At 50.2% G+C, this 19007-nt stretch overlaps 1 protein-coding gene across 2 annotated transcripts in view; it reads left to right on the forward strand.

Moving 5' to 3' along the window:
• The window catches only part of SETD1A (SET domain containing 1A, histone lysine methyltransferase), a 355902-nt gene that overhangs the window by 268208 nt on the left and 68687 nt on the right, over positions 1-19007 (forward strand). For both annotated transcript variants that reach the window (XM_030208984.1, XM_030208985.1), the window contains exons 14-15: positions 1993-3495; positions 7557-7729. In XM_030208984.1, coding sequence (XP_030064844.1) covers positions 1993-3495; positions 7557-7729 — 1676 coding nt within the window. The remainder of the gene's footprint in view (positions 1-1992; positions 3496-7556; positions 7730-19007) is intronic.

A 19007-nucleotide genomic window follows, 5' to 3' on the forward strand; every position in this document is an offset into this window, starting at 1 on the left:
GTCGGAAAGAGGAACCCAAATTATAGCTATGTCATGCAAGGTTCCTCGTTAGGAGTCACGGACCAAGAAAGGGATCTAGGTGTCGTCGTCGATGATATGTTGAAACCTTCTGCTCAGCTGCTGTGGCTAAGAAAGCAAATAGAATGTTAGGTATTATTAGAAAAGGAATGGAAAACAAAAATGAGGGTGTTATAATGCCTTTGTATCGCTCCATGGTGCGACCGCACCTTGAATATTTTGTTCAATTGTGGGCGCCGCATCTCAAAAAAGATATAGTGGAATTAGAAAAGGTGCAGAGAAGGGCGACGAAAATGATAAAGGGGATGGGACGACTTCCCTATGAGGAAAGGCTAAAGTGGCTAGGGCTTTTCAGCTTGGAGAAATGGCGGCTGAGAGGAGATATGATAGAGGTCTATAAAATAATGAGTGGAGTTGAACAGGTAGATGTGAAGTGTCTGTTCAATCTTTCCAAAATACAAGGACTAGGGGGCATGCAATGAAGCTACAATGTAATAAATTTAAAACGAATCGGAGAAAGTTTTTCTTCACTCAGCCTGTAATTAAACTCTGGAATTCGTTGCCAGAGAATGTGGTAAAGGCGGTTAGCTTAGCGGAGTTTAAAAAAGGTTTGGATGGCTTCCTAAAGGAAAAGTCCATAGACCGTTATTAAATGGACTTGGGGAAAATCCACTATTTCTGGGATAAGCAGTATAAAATGTTTTGTACGTTTTTGGGATCTTGCTGGGTATCTGTGACCTGGATTGGCCACTGTTGGAAACAGGATGCTGGGCTCGATGGACCTTTGGTCTTTCCCAGTATGGCAATACTTATGTAAGATACTTGAACATTCTGTTTACTGCCATTGTCTTGACTTACTTTCATCTCAAGCTATTCTTAATCCTCTTCAATCTGGCTTTTGCTGTCTACGTTCAGCTAAACCAGCCCTTGCTAAAGTCTCCAATGACCTGTTCCTGGCCAGATCCAAAGAGGCCTATTCTGTCCTCATCCTTCTCGATATATCTGCTGCTTTTGACACTGTTGATCACCACCTACTGCTTTTTACACTGTCCTTTCTTAGATTTCAGGGCTCTGTTCTTTCTTGGTTTTCCTTATTTGCCCTGTTTGTCTTGATTAGATTGTAATCTCTGTTGAGTATACAGCGCTGCATACATCTAGTAACGCTATAGAAATGATAAGTAGTAGTAGTATCCACCCATACCCTTAACAGCAAGAACTCTTCAGAAGTTTCAGAGAGGACCAAGGACAATTTTATTCTCATAGAACTTCATTGTCCTCCTCATAGCCTGGCTCCCCTCCTCAAGTCTTATCTGTTCAGCCTCCTCTCAGAAATTGTGTTCCCAACCCTAATACAGAATCAAGCGTGTTTTTGCATTGCAGTTTCAACTCCCTACCACTCAAAGCCTAAATATTGAGCAGTGCTTAGTTCCATTTTTGCCTTTTGACATCATGTGTTGTTGTTGTTTTGGGGTTTTTTTTTCTCTATGTATAAAAAAGCAGTCTTTGGGTAGAGATTCTCAAATGTGAGAACTGCTATCATGCTTGTCCTTGAAGAAAGTGAAGTTGTTTGCCTTTAACAGGTGTTCAAGGACAGCAGAATTGGACCTTACAAAACGTGTCCACGTCCTCTAGGAATTGACTTCTTCAAATACTAGCTTTTGCCCTCTGCTGACATAAGAACTCCACACACACACACACACACACAGGAGAACATTCCTGAAAGTTTTGAAGGTTGGCTTACACTGCCTGTGACATGTCATTAGATGACATCATCCATTTTTTGAGGACTGGTGTCTGAAAGCGCCAATTTACAAATAAGAAACTTTATTTTTTGCCATGGAAAAGGCTGTAAGTAGGCAATTTATCATTCAAATGTGTTGTCTGCCCTGATAGCTGGTGAGAGCTTTGCTGCTAATGAAAACATTAACATTTCTGACTTCTGCTTCCTTCTCTTTTTTTTTTTTTATCTTGTAGATAATGCTGTACGTCAGTCATCTCTGAAAGAGGAGAATGTAGAAGCAACTGTGCCTGTTTCTCAGGAGCTACCTGCCCTAAAGTTTGAAGAGCCTCTGTCTTCCCCCTCAATTCCAGTCCCACCTCCCAAGAAGAGGCGAAAGACTGTTTCGTTCTCTGCAGCCTTCGAAGATGACACAACTGAGAAATTGGTTGATGTTCCATCCCTTTTCCCCTTTACTCCTGCACCTCCACACTCTCTCTCTGCTATTGATAAACCACTTGAGGATCTGGCTAACATGAAAAATGAAGCTTTGGAGCCTCCTGTGGTCATATCCCCCAACCAGCCTGAAGCATCCTTGCTACCTTTATCTTCATCTGCCTCAATGCCTGCTACACCCTTTTCAACAGAAATTCTCAACACTGTTGTACCTTCACCACCTCCAGGCATGGAAAGCCCAAGGATCCTTTCAAAACCTCTAGATGATGCTGATGCCAGCCCACTTCTTTCCTCTTTCCCTGAGGTGCCTAGCTCACCACTTCTTGCCAAGTCTGAAATCCAGAAGGAGAGTCCAAAACCATTCCAGGGGACCATTCGGAACTTGCCCATTGACCATGCCTCCTTGGTGAAAGCTTGGGGTGAAGAGATGCCTGGGGTTCGAAACCGTTCACGTTCACGCTTCCGAAGCTCTGAGATGATGGGGTCCTGTCTGACCCCTGAGGAATCCCCAAGCCCAGACCCACTAAGTTTAAAGGAACAGCTGAGTGCGTCCTCTCTTCTGGAACTTGCCAATACCTCCACCTTTTCCCAGCAACCACTGCCACTGGATCAGAGCAAGGATAGACTAAAGGAAGAGGATTCTGAGAGCATGGAAACCTCAGATCAGACTGAAGAGCAGATTCTGAACCGGCGTCGATGCAATTTAATCCTTTTGGAGCACAGTTATGCTATGGCAGTAAAACCCATGCCTTCTGTGAGGAAGGCATCTAGGCCAGAGGAGCCTGTGGATGTCTTCCACATAGAATTGTTTACTGACCGGGCGCAGGAGGTGTGGGAAGCACCTGAGGAGGTGGTGTGTGTTTCTGGCTCTACTGCCATTGCTGTGAAACCAGATCTGGAGGTGGGGGAGCTTCACTTGCTGCTACCAGCCGCTGATACTGCTGTTGAGTCTTCAAAGACTGTAAAGACCAAGTCAGACAAGTCAAAAAAGAAGAAGCATAGGGACAGGGAGAAAGAAGTAGAGGTAGCTTCAGGTCTTCCTGTGGAGCCAGGTGAAATCTTTCATCAAGAGGAAGAGACAGTGTCAACAAGGCTGCTGAGATCACAGGCTAAGCAAGGACTGCCACCAACGCCGCATTTTGAAGCACGTAGTGAATTTGAGCAGATGACCATTCTTTATGACATCTGGAACTGTGGTATCGACTTAGAGGACATGTATTACCTGAAGCATACTTACGAGAAGCTACTGCAGGAGGACCACAGCACAGATTGGCTGAATGATACGCACTGGGTGCATCACACCAATATCCTCTTATGGGAGATAGTTACGTAGATTTAATATCAGAATCAAGGTTAGAATTAATTGCAGGGAAGACAGCATGGTTTATCTCAGTTATATATGCAGAATCTGTGCTAGAGGGCAGGACTAAAGATGAAACACTTAAGGGAGAGTGTGTAACCCCAGACTAAATTATTGTTGATGCTAGAGCTGGGAATTCAGTTTATTCTAGCCTCTACTGTGTGGTAGTGATCTCTGAGGACAAACAGGACAGCAGTATGACAACATATGGGTGACATCATCTGACTGAGACCAGAAGCATTCTAGATCCTTGTGAAACTTTTAGCAGCACCATACCATGCATGCACAGATACCTTCTCACTAGATACCTTCTCACTTGATGTAAGCACACAGAACCAGCAATCTTTTTATTTCCATCTGTGGAACAGAGCAGTTTTCTTGTTTGGCTCTGCTCAGCGAGGTTTTTTGTTTTGTTTTGTTTTTTTTCTTTATTTTTTTGTGCTTTCTGTAGCCTTCCCCTCAGTGTGTTGGACTTTTTCTGATTTATTTCTTCATCTTTAGTTGTTCCCTTTTATTTCTAAAGAGTTTTCTTTTTGGTTTGTTTAAGGTTCCTTTATTTTTTCATGGCTCCGGCCTATTTAGGCCTGAGCACCTGGTTGAGTACTTTTTTGATTAAAAAAGAAAATTAAGCCATTTGTTCTTACAGTTGGTGCTTGCCATGTCTAGGGCCTCACCACAACACTTCTGAATGTCTCCTCTGTTGTAAAATGCAGAAAATAACCCAAAAGAGTCGAGAGATCCAGTGCGAGAAATCTTTTGGTGCTTCTAAGTCTGGTTCATTGGCATTGGAGGCTATTGGTCCCTATGACTGGTGGTGCTGCATTGGACACGGGGGGTATACCGGCTTCGAGGTCTCCCCCTGCCTCAAAATCGGAGCCTGTTAGGAGCCTGTCGAACCAAGCAACATCAGACCCAACACCAAAGACACGCTAGGATTTGATATTGTCCTTATCAGCACTGAGGGATTCTGATGCTCAGCTAGCGAAGGCAAAAGAACATGAATGTTTGACCCTCTTGAAACACAGTGCCAGGAGCTCTGGGTCGTCGGCACTGCCGGTACCCAAGAAGCATGGACACAGAGAGGCCCGTTCCTCCTCTGTGGAGTTGGTGCCGATGCGCTAGTCTCCTCGCTGCTGGCTCCATCTTCTTTGCAGGATGTTCCCGCACCAACCTCGGCTACATCTTTACTGATGCCTACCCCCAAGGAGCACTTCCAGGCCCTTTTGCAGGAGAAATTGGAGCAGGTATTGACTCAGCATGATGCTGAAGCCCTGAGGGCATCGATGCCAACCAATCCTGGATGCCTGTGCATTGTCCGTCACCCATTCATTGATGCTGATGCCTCGCCTGGTACTGACGTCAAGAGGCAGTGCTCCTCTCCAGCCCATCGGGAGAGGAAACTCCCCCTGTGTCCGGGAAAGGATTTGTCCCTTGGCGCATACATTCAGTCTGGACTTGTCCAGTAGACTGAGGCACAAAGAGACTATTCATGAGGAGTAATTTGCTGAGTCTGACTCAACATCTCTTGGGCATCTGAGGTTGAACCAGACGAGTTCTCAAAGGAGATCTCCCTTGGTCTCTCTTCAGACCCCTCCCTACCTCAGGAAAGGGGAGAGGCTCCAAAAGAGGAGCTCTCCTTTGCCAGTTTTTTAATGGAATCGGCTAGGGTCATCTTTTTTTTATTTGTAGGTTGAGGACAAGCCCAGGGCTGAAATGTTGGACGTCTTTGACTACGAGGACCCCCACCTCCCCTAAGGAAGCTGTGACGGTGCCCATGCATGGCATCCTTTGAGCAGCACAGATGAGGAATTGAGAGACCTCTCTTTCTGTGCAGCCTGTGCCTAGGAAGGCGGACTCTATAAGTACAGAGTCCAAAAAGCTGCTGCGTTCGAGAAGCCACAGCTGCTACACCATTCTGTTGTGGTTGAATCCGCTTTTAAAAGAGCTAAGAGTTCTAGGACTCTTGCTTCGGTGTCCCTGGGCTGAGATGCTAGAACTTTGGAGTCTTTTGGAGGAAAGTTTATCAAGGCTCTATGCTTGTGTCCCTCATTCAGTCCTATAAACGGTACATAAGCATCTACTTGCATAACTTGCTGTGCAGTGTAGTGGAGTTTGTAGACTCTCTGCCTGCAGGAATGGTCAAGGAACTCTGTGGGCTAGTAGTGCAGCAAGAAGGAGCGTCAAAAGCACTGGATCCAGGTTGACTGTAATGCTTTTGATGTGACATCCATAGTCTCTACATTAGGTATTCGCATGTGCAGGCTTGCCTGGCTGCATATTTCAGACCTAGAACTGGCAATTCTGGAGAAACTGGTGGACGTCTCTTGTCAAGGGGACAAAGTGGAGGAGGTCGTTGATACCATCAAGGCAGCCCACTCCTTCTGCGGCCTCCACTTCTTCAAGGTTCTCAAGTGACAACCAGAGGAGATCCTATTACTCTCAAAAACTAGGTTTACTCCTCCAGCCTGCCCTTCCCAGCAATTCCAGGGATTCTGCTCCTGCGTTCGACAGCAGTGGACCCAGAAGCCCATCCATTTCCTCAGTCTAAGCAGGGACAAGCCTTTGACTGACTGGTTCCATGAGAGTATAGCCTCAGTAAAAGTGACAGACCCTGAAGGACCTATTGGTAGGAGGGAGGCTGAATTTTTCCAAGCAAGGTAGCCACCTTTCTGGGTCTGATCTCAACATCAGTTCCGTAAGGGTTTCACCTCAGTGCAATTGGTGCTTACCATAACCCTGTGGAAAAGAAGCCCATCTCTGTACATCCTTTAGCTGTTCAGCTTATGAGCAGTTTGCTTTTGACAGAACCTCTTATGAAATGTCCTGTGTCATGGGAACTCACCTTTGTTCTCACCTAGCTGATGAAAACTCCTTTTGAACCTTTTGATGCTTGCCATCTGAAGTATTTGACATGGAAATTTATATAATTAGTGGTGTTCACTTCAGCATTCAACGAACGTCATGCCCTAGTAACAGATCCACCTTACACAAAGTTTCATCACAATAGGGTGGTTCTCCACAACATCCTAAGTTCCTTCCGAAGGTGGTATCAGATTTTCACCTTTATCGGTCAGTTGTTCTGCCAACATTTTTCCCAAAACCTTATGCCCACTCTGGTGAAAGTGCACTGCTCACCTTGGACTGCAAGCCAGGCTTAGCCTTCAATCTGAAGCAGTCTAAAGCCCATAGAAAGTCCACCCAGCTTGCTTTTTTTTGACCCAAACAGGATGGGTGCAGCCATCAGTAAATGCACTTTATCCAGTTGGCTTTCAGATTGCATCTCCTTTATTTCTGCCCATGCTGGGCTGATCCTAGAGGGTCATGTAATGGTTCACAATGTCAGAGCCATGGTTGCATTGGTAGTCAGCCTCCATTGAAGAAATTTGCAAAGCTGCAACTTAGTATTCTGGTGACACATTCACATCTCACCACTGCCTTGAGCAGGATTCCCGACATGATAGTTGGTTGTCAAAAAGCCCTGCAGAATTTGTTTGGGATGTAGAATCCAACTCCACCCTCCTAGGACCATTTTTTTCTGTTCCAGGCTGCACCCAAACAACAGGAATGTATATAAGTTCTAGGTTATTGCCAGTTTCAAGTCCTAGTTGTTCTGTTATTTTCGGTAAGCGTGGTAGCTAAGGATTCCCATATGTGGTAATACTGATGATGCTGCTTGTCTTCAGAGAATGCAAAGTTACATGTAGCAGGTGTTCTCCAAAGACAGGACAATACATTACCATGTCCCTTCCACCTCCCCTAGGAGTTGTATTCCTTAAGCTTTTTTACTTTACTGCTGGTCCTGAGGGCTCACATCAAATGGGAATGTACAATACAGCGTTGTCAAAGGCTTATGGATCTAGAACGCTGGGTAATGTCCAGGCTGGGCTCTATTAGTTGACATCACCCATATGTGGTAATGTGTCTTACTGTCCACATAAAGCACGTGCTACAGGAGAGTAACTTCTCTATATATGTTTTCATATTTTCCTTAATCTCAATTTTTACTCACCAATATATTCAACCACAAGAAGAAGAAAAAGTGCCAGGATGGCTTGCGAGAGCATCAGACTGGCTCTGCCCGTAGTGAAGGGTACTACCCTATCAGCAAGAAGGACAAAGACAAATATCTCAATGCATATCCTGTCTCAGTGCAAGAACTGGAAGCCTTGGACACACAGGTAACAAGCAAGTCTCTTAACTTTCCTGCAACACATCTGCCATTGAACAGCAGCAGGACTCTGTAGAATGGTTGAGTAATTTTTTAGTCATTAAAAGTAGATGATTTAGAGATGCGTTGAAGTTAGTAAGACAGGCTGAATAAATATCATGTGAAAAAGCACTCCCTTTCACTTCAGAAGTTAACCACCACACTACCCAGCAAGAAATGTCTAAACTGTTTAGGGTCTAGAAAGATAATTCTTTCCCAAACAGCAGTAAGACATAAACTTTAGTGCCTAATGCTACACATTCCTGATGTATAGATATGGATTTCCTCTTAGACTGTGTACTTTTAGACATGTCTGGAAATATCCATATCTTTTACCCTAAAGCAATCATTTTTATGACCAGAAGACAATTTTGAAGTCCAGCCTTGATCAGCTTCTAGGACATAAGACACTAAGGGGCCCTTTTGGTAAAGTGTGTTAACATACATATTAGTGTGCACTATTACTGCACTAGGGCAGTAACGGTATGCTGTATTTGTGGGAGCTAGGAAGGTTATGGGTAGAGAATGGGCTTGGACTGTACACTTCTAGCACATACATTCACTCAAATTGCAAACATTCTTAGCCATGGTAAAGAACATTTCTGTGCGATAACTGCAGAGGACATGCTGGGCACGTGTCAAACAATTAAAACACAACATTTGCACTTACTGCACATTAATTTTTGCTTTTAAAGTGTGGTAATTGCAAAAATTTATTTAGTAAAAGGCCCCCTAAGTGTCTTAGCTCCCATCTTTTCTTTAAGTTGCAGCAGAAACTGGATTAAATTCAAACTCTACATCTTCAAGCCACTGTCTCCCAGTGAACCTGACAAAACTTCCTTCTTCCCTGACATACAGAACATCAGGGGCGTTAGCGGAATCACATTAGATTTCCATAAATTGCTGCTTCTTTTTCATCCCACAAGGCCAGTCCAGATGCTTGTGTTTGCCCTTTCCTGACTGGCAAGGCTTTTTTTCAGTGGGCAGTAGCCTCTGGGGTGATTCTGGCACTGGTAGGGGAGGAGCAGAGAGTACCTTACCTTCAACCATCTAGGTAGTTTATCCCAGAGCTGCAGCATGCTTGGTAGCACATTCTGAGAAGAGTCAGGTCTGTTGCATTTGTGACAGCTACTGCTGCTTAAGGTCTTTGGCGGCCGGTGCAATGGGTGCATTCTGCAGCATGCTGGAGTGGTTTTGATATACATGGCCAGAGGAGAGCATTCTTACAAACAGCCCATAGTCCCAATTTTAAGAATTTCTCAGGGGTCATGGAGGTCTCAATTTTGATAGGAAATACCATTATTCCCTTGGATGGTGAAGAAGGCACTCCATTCCTTAATTTGTCCATAGACATGGAAGTAATTGGGACTAGGAACAGAGTCTTGAGGAGTCGAGAGTTCTCAGCAGGAGCTATGTATGTAAAGTTTTTACCTTGTATTTTCGTATGCACAACGTGATTTATTTGATGAAAGGTTTGACAGAGGAGTCCTTGGATAGGAGGAAAATCTAAGATCCCCTCAGGAAAGGGTCCTCTGGGGCCAAGAACCCTCATCTAGATTTTGATGACTGGCAGGAAAGGGATTCCACAGCTTCAGTGGATTTGGTGTGCCAAGGTGAAGGTGGTCATGCTTCCAGTCCAGGGCTCAAGAGGAATAGCTACAAGAAGATCAGGTGCCTCGGTAGTCAGAATCTTCGTAGTAATGAATTGCCTTCCTTAATTCTCCAGGTGTTTTCAGCTTTGAAGATTTCAAGTTCAGAGCAGGCTGGTAGTGCAAAGTCAGATGATCCTCTGGAGGAGGGTATTGGGATTTTCTGGTGTATAGGGCGATTAAGATGATTGTACTCTGGATAATGGGATTAAAAGTGGCATAATCTGTGTGAGACTAGGTCATTCCAGTGATAGAGTGGGAGAACTTCTGTTTTTCCAAAGTTAGATACTCTTGTCTTGATAGTCCAAAAGAAGACCACAATTTTGGTAGAAAGAGGCATGGCTCTGAAAAATCCACAGGATTGAAGAATGGAAGAATTGTTGAAGCAAACATTTGAAATGTCGGCTTTGGCCTCTCAGACAGCCATCTGTGGAAACTTAGTGGTCAGGGTCTGTTTTCATTGAATTGAAAAGTTTGCCAGAGGGTGTTCTGAAGATGACTCAGAAAGTGCTTAATGAGCAGCTAGCCTGGAGATGGGTGCCGCTTTTCTGGCTGACACTATATTATTCAAGCCTCAGTAAAGGTGTTGTTTTTTTGTGCCTAAGAAGTTGGGCTGTGGATGTGGCCTCCAAGGAATGCCATAGCTTCCTTTCTCCGAGGACAAGCAGGCTGCTTGTTCTCACTGATGGGTGACGTCCACGGCAGCCCCTCCAATCGGAATCTTCACTAGCAAAGTCCTTTGCTAGTCCTCGCGCGCCCGCGCACACCGCGCATGCGCAGCCGTCTTCCCGCCCGAAACCGGCTTGAGCCGGCCAGTCTTCTTTCGTCCGCACTCGGTACGGCTGTGTTTTTTGCCGTGTCGAGCCCCGGAGAGTCGACCTCGCGCGTCCGTTGTTCAAATCGACGTGTTTTTTCTTCGGAAAAGATTTAAATTCGTTCGGAAAGTGCTCCGCAAACCCCCTTGGGTTTCGTTTGCCCCTTCCCGTACTTCCAGTCTTTGCCCCGGTAAGCTTTCTTTCGTCGTCGGGGTAGGCCTCTTTTCGGCCTCGGTCGAGATTTTTCTCCCTCAAAGTTTTTGGTGCTCAAATTCGTCATTTCGGATTTTGATTTCGCCAGCATGATTTTTCCGCCCATGACATCGAAGCCTTCCAGCGGCTTCAAGAAGTGCACCCAGTGCGCCCGGGTAATCTCGCTCACTGATAGGCACTCTTCGTGTCTTCAGTGTCTGGGGGCCGAGCACCATCCTCAGAATTGTAGCCTGTGTTCCCTGTTACAAAGGCGGACTCAGGTAGCGAGATTGGCCCAGTGGAACGTTTTGTTCTCGGGCTCTTCGTCGGCATCGGCACCGGGGTCATCGAGTGCATCGACGTCGTCAGCGTCCAGACCTTCATCCTCGGCCGCCAGTGCATCGAGGCATCGGCCCTCTGCATCGGCGCCGAGACATCGGATAGCTGCATCGGCGTCGGTGGTACCGGGACCTCGTCTGCTGATGTCGTCGGACGGTGGTGCATCGTCAGGAGTGCAGGTGAGGGCTGTCCATTCCCCTGCTGGTGGCTGTGAGACTTCGGGTGGGTCTCCCCCTACCCTGAGGGCTCCTGCGGTACAGCCCCCCCGGGATCGACCTGCTTCGACCTCGGCCCCGAGGAAGCGACGGCTGGATTCTACGTCCTCCTCGTCTGTGCCGGGGAGCTCCGGTGACATGCTTCGGAAGAAGTCGAAGAAGCATCGACACCGGTCTCCTCCCCGCGTCGGCACCGAGAGCTCTGGGTCGCCAAGGGAGTCGGCACCCAGCAGGCATCAGCACCGAGAGGACCGCTCACCCTCTGTTCAGGAGGTGTCGATGCGCTCCACTCTGGACAGCCCGGAACAGCCTCCACGCCCGGAACAGGTTCTGTCGTCGACGCCTGCATCGGCCTCCATGCCTTTCTCTGCAGCCGCTCTGAACGAGAGCCTCCGGGCCGTTCTCCCAGAGATTCTGGGAGAGCTGTTGCGCCCTACCCCTCCGGTACCGGCGGTGCTTGCGCCTCCGGTACCGTCGAGTGAGGCGCCGGCTGGCCCATCGCCCGGGGTGAGGTCCCCGACGTCGGTACCGCGTGCGGTGCCGACTGCGGCCACCTCCCAGGAGGGCTCCCCGACTACGTCGGCGGAGGGAGCTTCGCCGATGCGGGCGAGGGAGTCTACCTCTCGACGCCCCCATCGTGGACGTGGCTCCACGGAGTCGAGCCGGGCGAGGTTGCAGACACAGGTCCGTGAACTTGTGTCTGACACCGAGGGTGAGGCCTCGTGGGAAGAGGAAGAAGACCCCAGATATTTCTCTGACGAGGAGTCTGAGGGTCTTCCTTCCGATCCCACTCCCTCTCCTGAGAGACAGCTTTCTCCTCCCGAGAGTCTGTCTTTTGCTTCCTTTGTCCGGGAGATGTCTACGGCCATCCCCTTCCCGGTGGTTGTGGAGGACGAGCCCAGGGCTGAAATGTTTGAGCTCCTGGACTATCCTTCTCCACCTAAGGAAGCGTCCACTGTTCCCTTGCACCATGTCCTGAAAAAGACATTGCTTGCGAACTGGACCAAGCCACTAAGTAATCCCCACATCCCCAAGAAGATCGAGTCCCAGTACCGGATCTATGGGGACCCAGAGCTGATGCGCACTCAGTTGCCTCACGACTCTGGAGTTGTGGATCTGGCCCTAAAGAAGGCTAAGAGTTCTAGGGAGCATGCTTCGGCGCCCCCGGGCAAAGACTCTAGAACCTTAGACTCCTTTGGGAGGAAGGCCTACCATTCCTCTATGCTCGTGGCCAAAATCCAGTCTTACCAGCTCTACACGAGCATACACATGCGGAACAATGTGCGGCAGTTGGCGGGCTTGGTTGATGCTCTCCCCCCTGAGCAAGCCAAGCCTTTTCAGGAGGTGGTCAGGCAGCTGAAGGCGTGCAGAAAATTCCTGGCCAGAGGGGTGTATGACACCTTTGATGTTGCGTCCATGGCCGCTGCTCAAGGTGTGGTGATGCGCAGGCTCTCATGGCTGCGTGCCTCCGACCTGGAGAATAGACTCCAGCAGCGGATTGCGGACTCGCCTTGCCGTGCGGACAATATTTTTGGAGAGAAGGTCGAGCAGGTGGTAGAGCATCTCCACCAGCGGGATACCGCATTCGACAATTTCTCCCGCCGGCAGCCTTCAGCATCTACCTCTACAGGTAAAAGATTTTTTTGGGGAAGGAGGACTGTTCCCTACTCTTCTGGCAAGCGTAGGTACAATCCTCCTTCTCGACAGCCTGCGGCCCAGGCTAAGCCCCAGCGCGCTCGCTCTCGTCAGCAGCGTGCGCCTCAGCAAGGCCCCGCGGCTCCCCAGCAAAAGCAAGGGGCGAGCTTTTGACTGGCTCCAGCAGAGCATAGCCGACATCCAAGTGTCAGTGCCGGGCGACCTACCAGTCGGGGGGAGGTTGAAAGCTTTTCACCAAAGGTGGCCTCTCATAACCTCCGATCAGTGGGTTCTGCAAATAGTCCGGCAAGGATACACCCTCAATTTGGCCTCAAAACCTCCAAATTGTCCACCGGGAGCTCAGTCTTACAGCTTCCAGCACAAGCAGGTACTTGCAGAGGAACTCTCCGCCCTTCTCAGCGCCAATGCGGTCGAGCCCGTGCCATCCGGGCAAGAAGGGCTGGGATTCTATTCCAGGTACTTCCTTGTGGAAAAGAAAACAGGGGGGATGCGTCCCATCCTAGACCTAAGGGCCCTGAACAAATATCTGGTCAAAGAAAAGTTCAGGATGCTTTCCCTGGGCACCCTACTTCCCATGATTCAGGAAAACGATTGGCTATGCTCTCTGGACTTGAAGGATGCCTACACACACATCCCGATACTGCCAGCTCACAGACAGTATCTGCGATTTCAGCTGGGCACACGTCACTTCCAGTACTGTGTGCTACCCTTTGGGCTCGCCTCTGCGCCCAGGGTGTTCACAAAGTGCCTGGCTGTAGTAGCAGCGGCACTTCGCAGGCTGGGGGTGCACGTGTTCCCATATCTCGACGATTGGCTGGTGAAGAACACGTCCGAGGCAGGAGCCCTGCAGTCCATGCAGATGACTATTCGCCTCCTGGAGCTACTGGGGTTTGTGATAAATTACCCAAAGTCCCATCTTCTCCCAGCACAGAGACTCGAATTCATAGGAGCTCTGCTGGATTCTCGGACGGCTCGCGCCTATCTCCCAGAGGCGAGAGCCAACAACTTGTTGTCCCTCGTCTCGCGGGTGCGAGCGTCCCAGCAGATCACAGCTCGGCAGATGTTGAGATTGCTGGGCCACATGGCCTCCACAGTTCATGTGACTCCCATGGCCCGCCTTCACATGAGATCTGCTCAATGGACCCTAGCTTCCCAGTGGTTTCAGGCTGCTGGGGATCTAGAAGACGTAATCCACCTGTCCACGAGTTTTCTCGAATCCCTGTATTGGTGGACGATTTGGTCCAATTTGACTCTGGGACGTCCTTTCCAAATTCCTCAGCCACAAAAAGTGCTGACCACGGATGCGTCTCTCCTGGGATGGGGAGCTCATGTCGATGGGCTTCACACCCAAGGAAGCTGGTCCCTCCAGGAACGCGGTCTACAGATCAATCTCCTGGAGTTGCGAGCGATCTGGAACGCTCTGAAGGCTTTCAGAGATCGGCTGTCCCACCAAATTATCCAAATTCAGACAGACAACCAGGTTGCCATGTACTATGTCAACAAGCAGGGGGGCACCGGATCTCGCCCCCTGTGTCAGGAAGCCGTCAGCATGTGGCTCTGGGCTCGCCGTCTCGGCATGGTGCTCCAAGCCACATACCTGGCAGGCGTAAACAACAGTCTGGCCGACAGACTGAGCAGGATTATGCAACCTCACGAGTGGTCGCTCAACTCCAGAGTGGTGCGCCAGATCTTCCAAGCGTGGGGCACCCCCTTGGTGGATCTCTTCGCATCTCGAGCGAACCACAAAGTCCCTCAGTTCTGTTCCAGGCTTCAGGCCCCCGGCAGACTGGCATCGGATGCCTTCCGCCTGGATTGGGGGGAGGGCCTGCTGTATGCTTATCCTCCCATTCCTCTGGTGGGGAAGACTTTGTTGAAACTCAAGCAAGACCGAGGCACCATGATTCTGATTGCTCCTTTTTGGCCGCGTCAGATCTGGTTCCCTCTTCTTCTGGAGTTATCCTCCGAAGAACCATGGAGATTGGAGTGTTTTCCGACCCTCATCACGCAGGACGAAGGGGCTCTTCTGCATCCCAGCCTCCGGTCCCTGGCTCTCACGGCCTGGATGTTGAGAGCGTAGACTTTGCCTCTTTGGGTCTGTCAGAGGGTGTCTCCCGCATCTTGCTTGCTTCCAGGAAAGATTCCACTAAGAGGAGTTACTTCTTTCTGTGGAGGAGGTTTGCCGTCTGGTGTGACAGCAAGGCCCTAGCTCCTCGCTCTTGTCCTACACAGACCCTGCTTGTATACCTTCTGCACTTGTCTGAGTCTGGTCTCAAGACCAACTCTGTAAGAGTTCACCTTAGCGCAATCAGTGCATACCATTACCATGTGGAAGGTAAGCCGATCTCAGGACAGCCTTTAGTTGTTCGCTTCATGAGAGGTTTGCTTTTGTCAAAGCCCCCTGTCAAGCCTCCTACAGTGTCATGGGATCTCAATGTCGTTCTCACCCAGCTGATGAAACCTCCTTTTGAGCCACTGAATTCCTGCCATCTGAAGTACTTGACCTGGAAGGTCATTTTCTTGGTGGCAGTTACTTCAGCTCGTAGAGTCAGTGAGCTTCAGGCCCTGGTAGCCCAGGCCCCTTACACCAAATTTCATCATAATAGAGTAGTCCTCCGCACTCACCCTAAGTTCTTGCCAAAGGTCGTGTCGGAGTTCCATCTGAACCAGTCAATTGTCTTGCCAACATTCTTTCCCCGTCCTCATTCCTGCCCTGCTGAACGTCAGCTGCACACATTGGACTGCAAGAGAGCATTGGCCTTCTACCTGGAGCGGACACAGCCCCACAGACAGTCCGCCCAATTGTTTGTTTCTTTTGATCCCAATAGGAGGGGAGTGGCTGTAGGGAAACGCACCATATCCAATTGGCTAGCAGATTGCATTTCCTTCACTTACGCCCAGGCGGGGCTGGCTCTTGAGGGTCATGTCACGGCTCATAATGTTAGAGCCATGGCTGCGTCGGTAGCCCACTTGAAGTCAGCCTCCATTGAAGAAATTTGCAAAGCTGCGACGTGGTCATCTGTCCACACATTCACATCTCATTACTGCCTGCAGCAGGATACCCGACGCGACAGTCGGTTCGGGCAGTCAGTTCTTCAGAACCTGTTTGGGCTTTAGGATCCAACTCCACCCCCCGAGGGCCCTGTTTGTTCTGTTCCAGGCTGCACTCTCAGTTAGTTGGTAAATTTTTTAGGTCAATGTCAGTTATGTCCTCGCCGTTGCGAGGCCCAATTGACCATGGTTGTTGTTTTGAGTGAGCCTGGGGGGCTAGGGATACCCCATCAGTGAGAACAAGCAGCCTGCTTGTCCTCGGAGAAAGCGAATGCTACATACCTGTAGAAGGTATTCTCCAAGGACAGCAGGCTGATTGTTCTCACAAACCCGCCCGCCTCCCCTTTGGAGTTGTGTCTTCCCTTGTATTGTCTTGCTACATACTGGACTGGCCGGCTCGAGCCGGTTTCGGGCGGGAAGACGGCCGCGCATGTGCGGTGCGCGCGGGCTCGCGAGGACTAGCAAAGGACTTTGCTAGTGAAGATTCCGATTGGAGGGGCTGCCGTGGACGTCACCCATCAGTGAGAACAATCAGCCTGCTGTCCTCGGAGAATACCTTCTACAGGTATGTAGCATTCGCTTTTAGGAGCAAATAGTTTGGAGAAAATTTCAATAAAACTGGTGGGGTGGCATCTTGGATTCTGACAGTGTTATGATTCTGCCGGTTTGGCTGAGGGGGAGGGGGGACGTCTCTTCTGATTGGCTGCCAGGGGTTGTGCTGACGTCAGGGGATAGTACTTTAGCCTGCAGCTGAAGAGTTTCTCTGCTTTTGCGTTACTTATCTGGTGGTAACAGGAAAGCCTGATAGGTTTCTCTCAGAACGTGCTCTAGGTTCTGACAGGGATCTGTGTTGATTTAGAGTATTCTTTTCCTTCCCTCTGGGTTAGCTGCTGCTGTGTGTGTGTGTGTGTGTGTGCGTAGCTCTGTAATCAGGGTCAGCTGCTCGTTTGTTTAGTGGGGGCTGGGCATTGCTCAGCCTCCGGGGCTCTGGGCTGAGTGAGAGCGTTCTCCTTGGTTTGTTTGTTTTAAGGATTTCTCTTCCCAGTGTCCTGGCCTGCTGGCTCAGTGAGTTTAACCCTTTGTGTACTGTGTGTATTGTATTCCTGCCTCTGCCAGTGTGTTTGTTTGGATGGGCCCCACTCCCTCTGGGAGGGGAAGCGTTCTCTCTGATTGTTTGTTGATTTATGGCACTCTCTCTCTGCTGGCTCTACAAGCTTAACCCTTTATGTTCTGTGTGCCTCTGTCTACAGTGGGTTTGAGGCAAAGGCTTTCTGCCTTCCTTTGTGTTTGGTTCCTCTGGCTTCTGCCTGGGGCTCCTACCCTGGTGGGGAGGGGGTTGCTGTGTTAGTTCCCCTGTCCTGCGTTAGTCCCCTGCGTGGGCGTGGCCCGCTCTGGTCCTTTGTTTCCCCCTCTGCCCTATTGCTGGTGTTCAGCGCGTGTCTGGCATCTTGGGGCCCTCTGGGTTCTTTCACCCCTCCCTGTGTGTGATTGGGTTCCAGTTCAGCCGTGAGGCTCGCACGAGTGGCTCTGTCTGCGTGGGTTCCGGTTCGGCCGCGAGGCCCGCCTGTATGCCTATTTCCCTTCTTCCTGAGGGACTGGGGGGAGGGGTAGCTTAGGGGGTATTGTGTAGCTGGGGTGTGCGGTGGTGGGTCGGTCTCCCCTTGGCCTGGGTCGGCGCCCTGCTGGCCTCGGCCAGGGCCCAAGGGCTCACGACCAACCCAACGGATTACAGAACGCAAAAGCCATGAGCTCGACCGATCCATCCCCCATGCAGCTGCTCCAGCAATTGCATGCTCAGCTACAACAGGTATCGGGAGTCGTGAACGCACTGTCTCAACGGGTAGACTCGCTGACTGTCACGGGGGCTGCGGAGGTCCCGCCAGCAGCTACTCCGCCTAGTTCCCACGCATGTGGCCGAGGGATTCGGGTGGCTATGCCCCCGAGGTACGAGGGCGACAGTAAGACCTGCCGGGGGTTCCTCAATCAATGCCAAATTGTCTTCGAGTTGCAGGCCCTGGATTTTCCTTCGGATCGGGCGAAGGTGGCTTATATTATCTCTCTACTGGCAGGCCCCGCTCTGGCCTGGGCCTCGCCCTTATGGGAGAAGAAGGATCCCCTCCTGGATAATTTGGCAGAGTTTTTGAAACAATTTCGGCTCATCTTTGAGGAACCCGGGAAGCCCTCCTCGGCGGCGACTCAGCTGTTGAACCTACATCAGGGGCGACTCTCTCTGGGTGAGTACGCCATCCAGTTTCGGACTTTGGCCGCAGAGCTAGGTTGGGATAACCCAAGCCTGACTGCGGTATTTTGGCATGGTGTCTCGGCCAACATTAAGGACGAACTCACAGGCCGGGAGCTGCCCTCAGATCTGAATGACCTCATCCGTCTCTGTACCCAGGTGGACATCCGGTTCAGGGAGCGGGCCTGTGAACGTCGCGCTGGTCAGCAGGTTGCAGGGGCTAACTCGAGGAGCTCGCACAAGAGCCCTGCTTCCCCGTCGCTGGGTGTGCCCGATGGGTCTGAACCTATGCAGGTTGACCGGGCGGCCCAGGAGAGACAGCGGAGACGCTCTAAGGGGCTGTGCCTGCATTGTGGAGTGAAAGGGCACTTTGTCCGTGAGTGCCCGAAGAGAAAGAAGTCGGGAAACCAGCAGCCCTGATACCGGCTAGGGAGACCGGGTCAGGGCCAAAGTCCTTCTCCCCTTGGATGCAGGTTTTGGTGCCAGTTCTACTGGCGATTAAGGATACCCCTTGTTTTGAGGCGCTAGTTGACTCGGGGGCGGGAGGCAACTTTATCAGCGCGGACCTGGTGCGGGTTCATCAAATTCCTACGATGGAGTTACCTCAGCCCATCACCGTCTCAGCGGCTTGGGGACTGGTTCGGGGAGTTCTTCGCTCCAGAACCGTGCCTATGACCATACGGGTAGGAGTCTTACACAAAGAAGTTATCTCCTTCTACGTCCTTCCGTCGGCCACTGAGGCCATAATCCTGGGATTACCCTGGCTTCGCCTGCATAACCCTTGCATTGATTGGGCCCGGGGTGAATTGACGGCGTGGGGCCCGGGCTGCCAGAAGGTCTGTTTGGATAAGGTCTCGCCAGCCCCAGTGACGCTTCCTTTGGATCGAGCCAATGTTATGTTACCGGGGCCCTACAGATCCTTTGGAGATGTTTTTTCCAAACAGCAAGCAGAGATTCTGCCTCCTCATCGCTCCTATGACTGTGCCATAGAGCTACTACCTGGCACTGAACCTCCCCGTGGCCGCGTATACCCCCTATCCCGGCCAGAGACGGAAGCCATGTCCCAGTATATTCGAGAGAACCTAGCTCGAGGCTT

Source organism: Microcaecilia unicolor, chromosome 7 (genome assembly GCF_901765095.1).
Source record: "Microcaecilia unicolor chromosome 7, aMicUni1.1, whole genome shotgun sequence".
Classification (NCBI taxonomy): domain Eukaryota; kingdom Metazoa; phylum Chordata; class Amphibia; order Gymnophiona; family Siphonopidae; genus Microcaecilia; species Microcaecilia unicolor.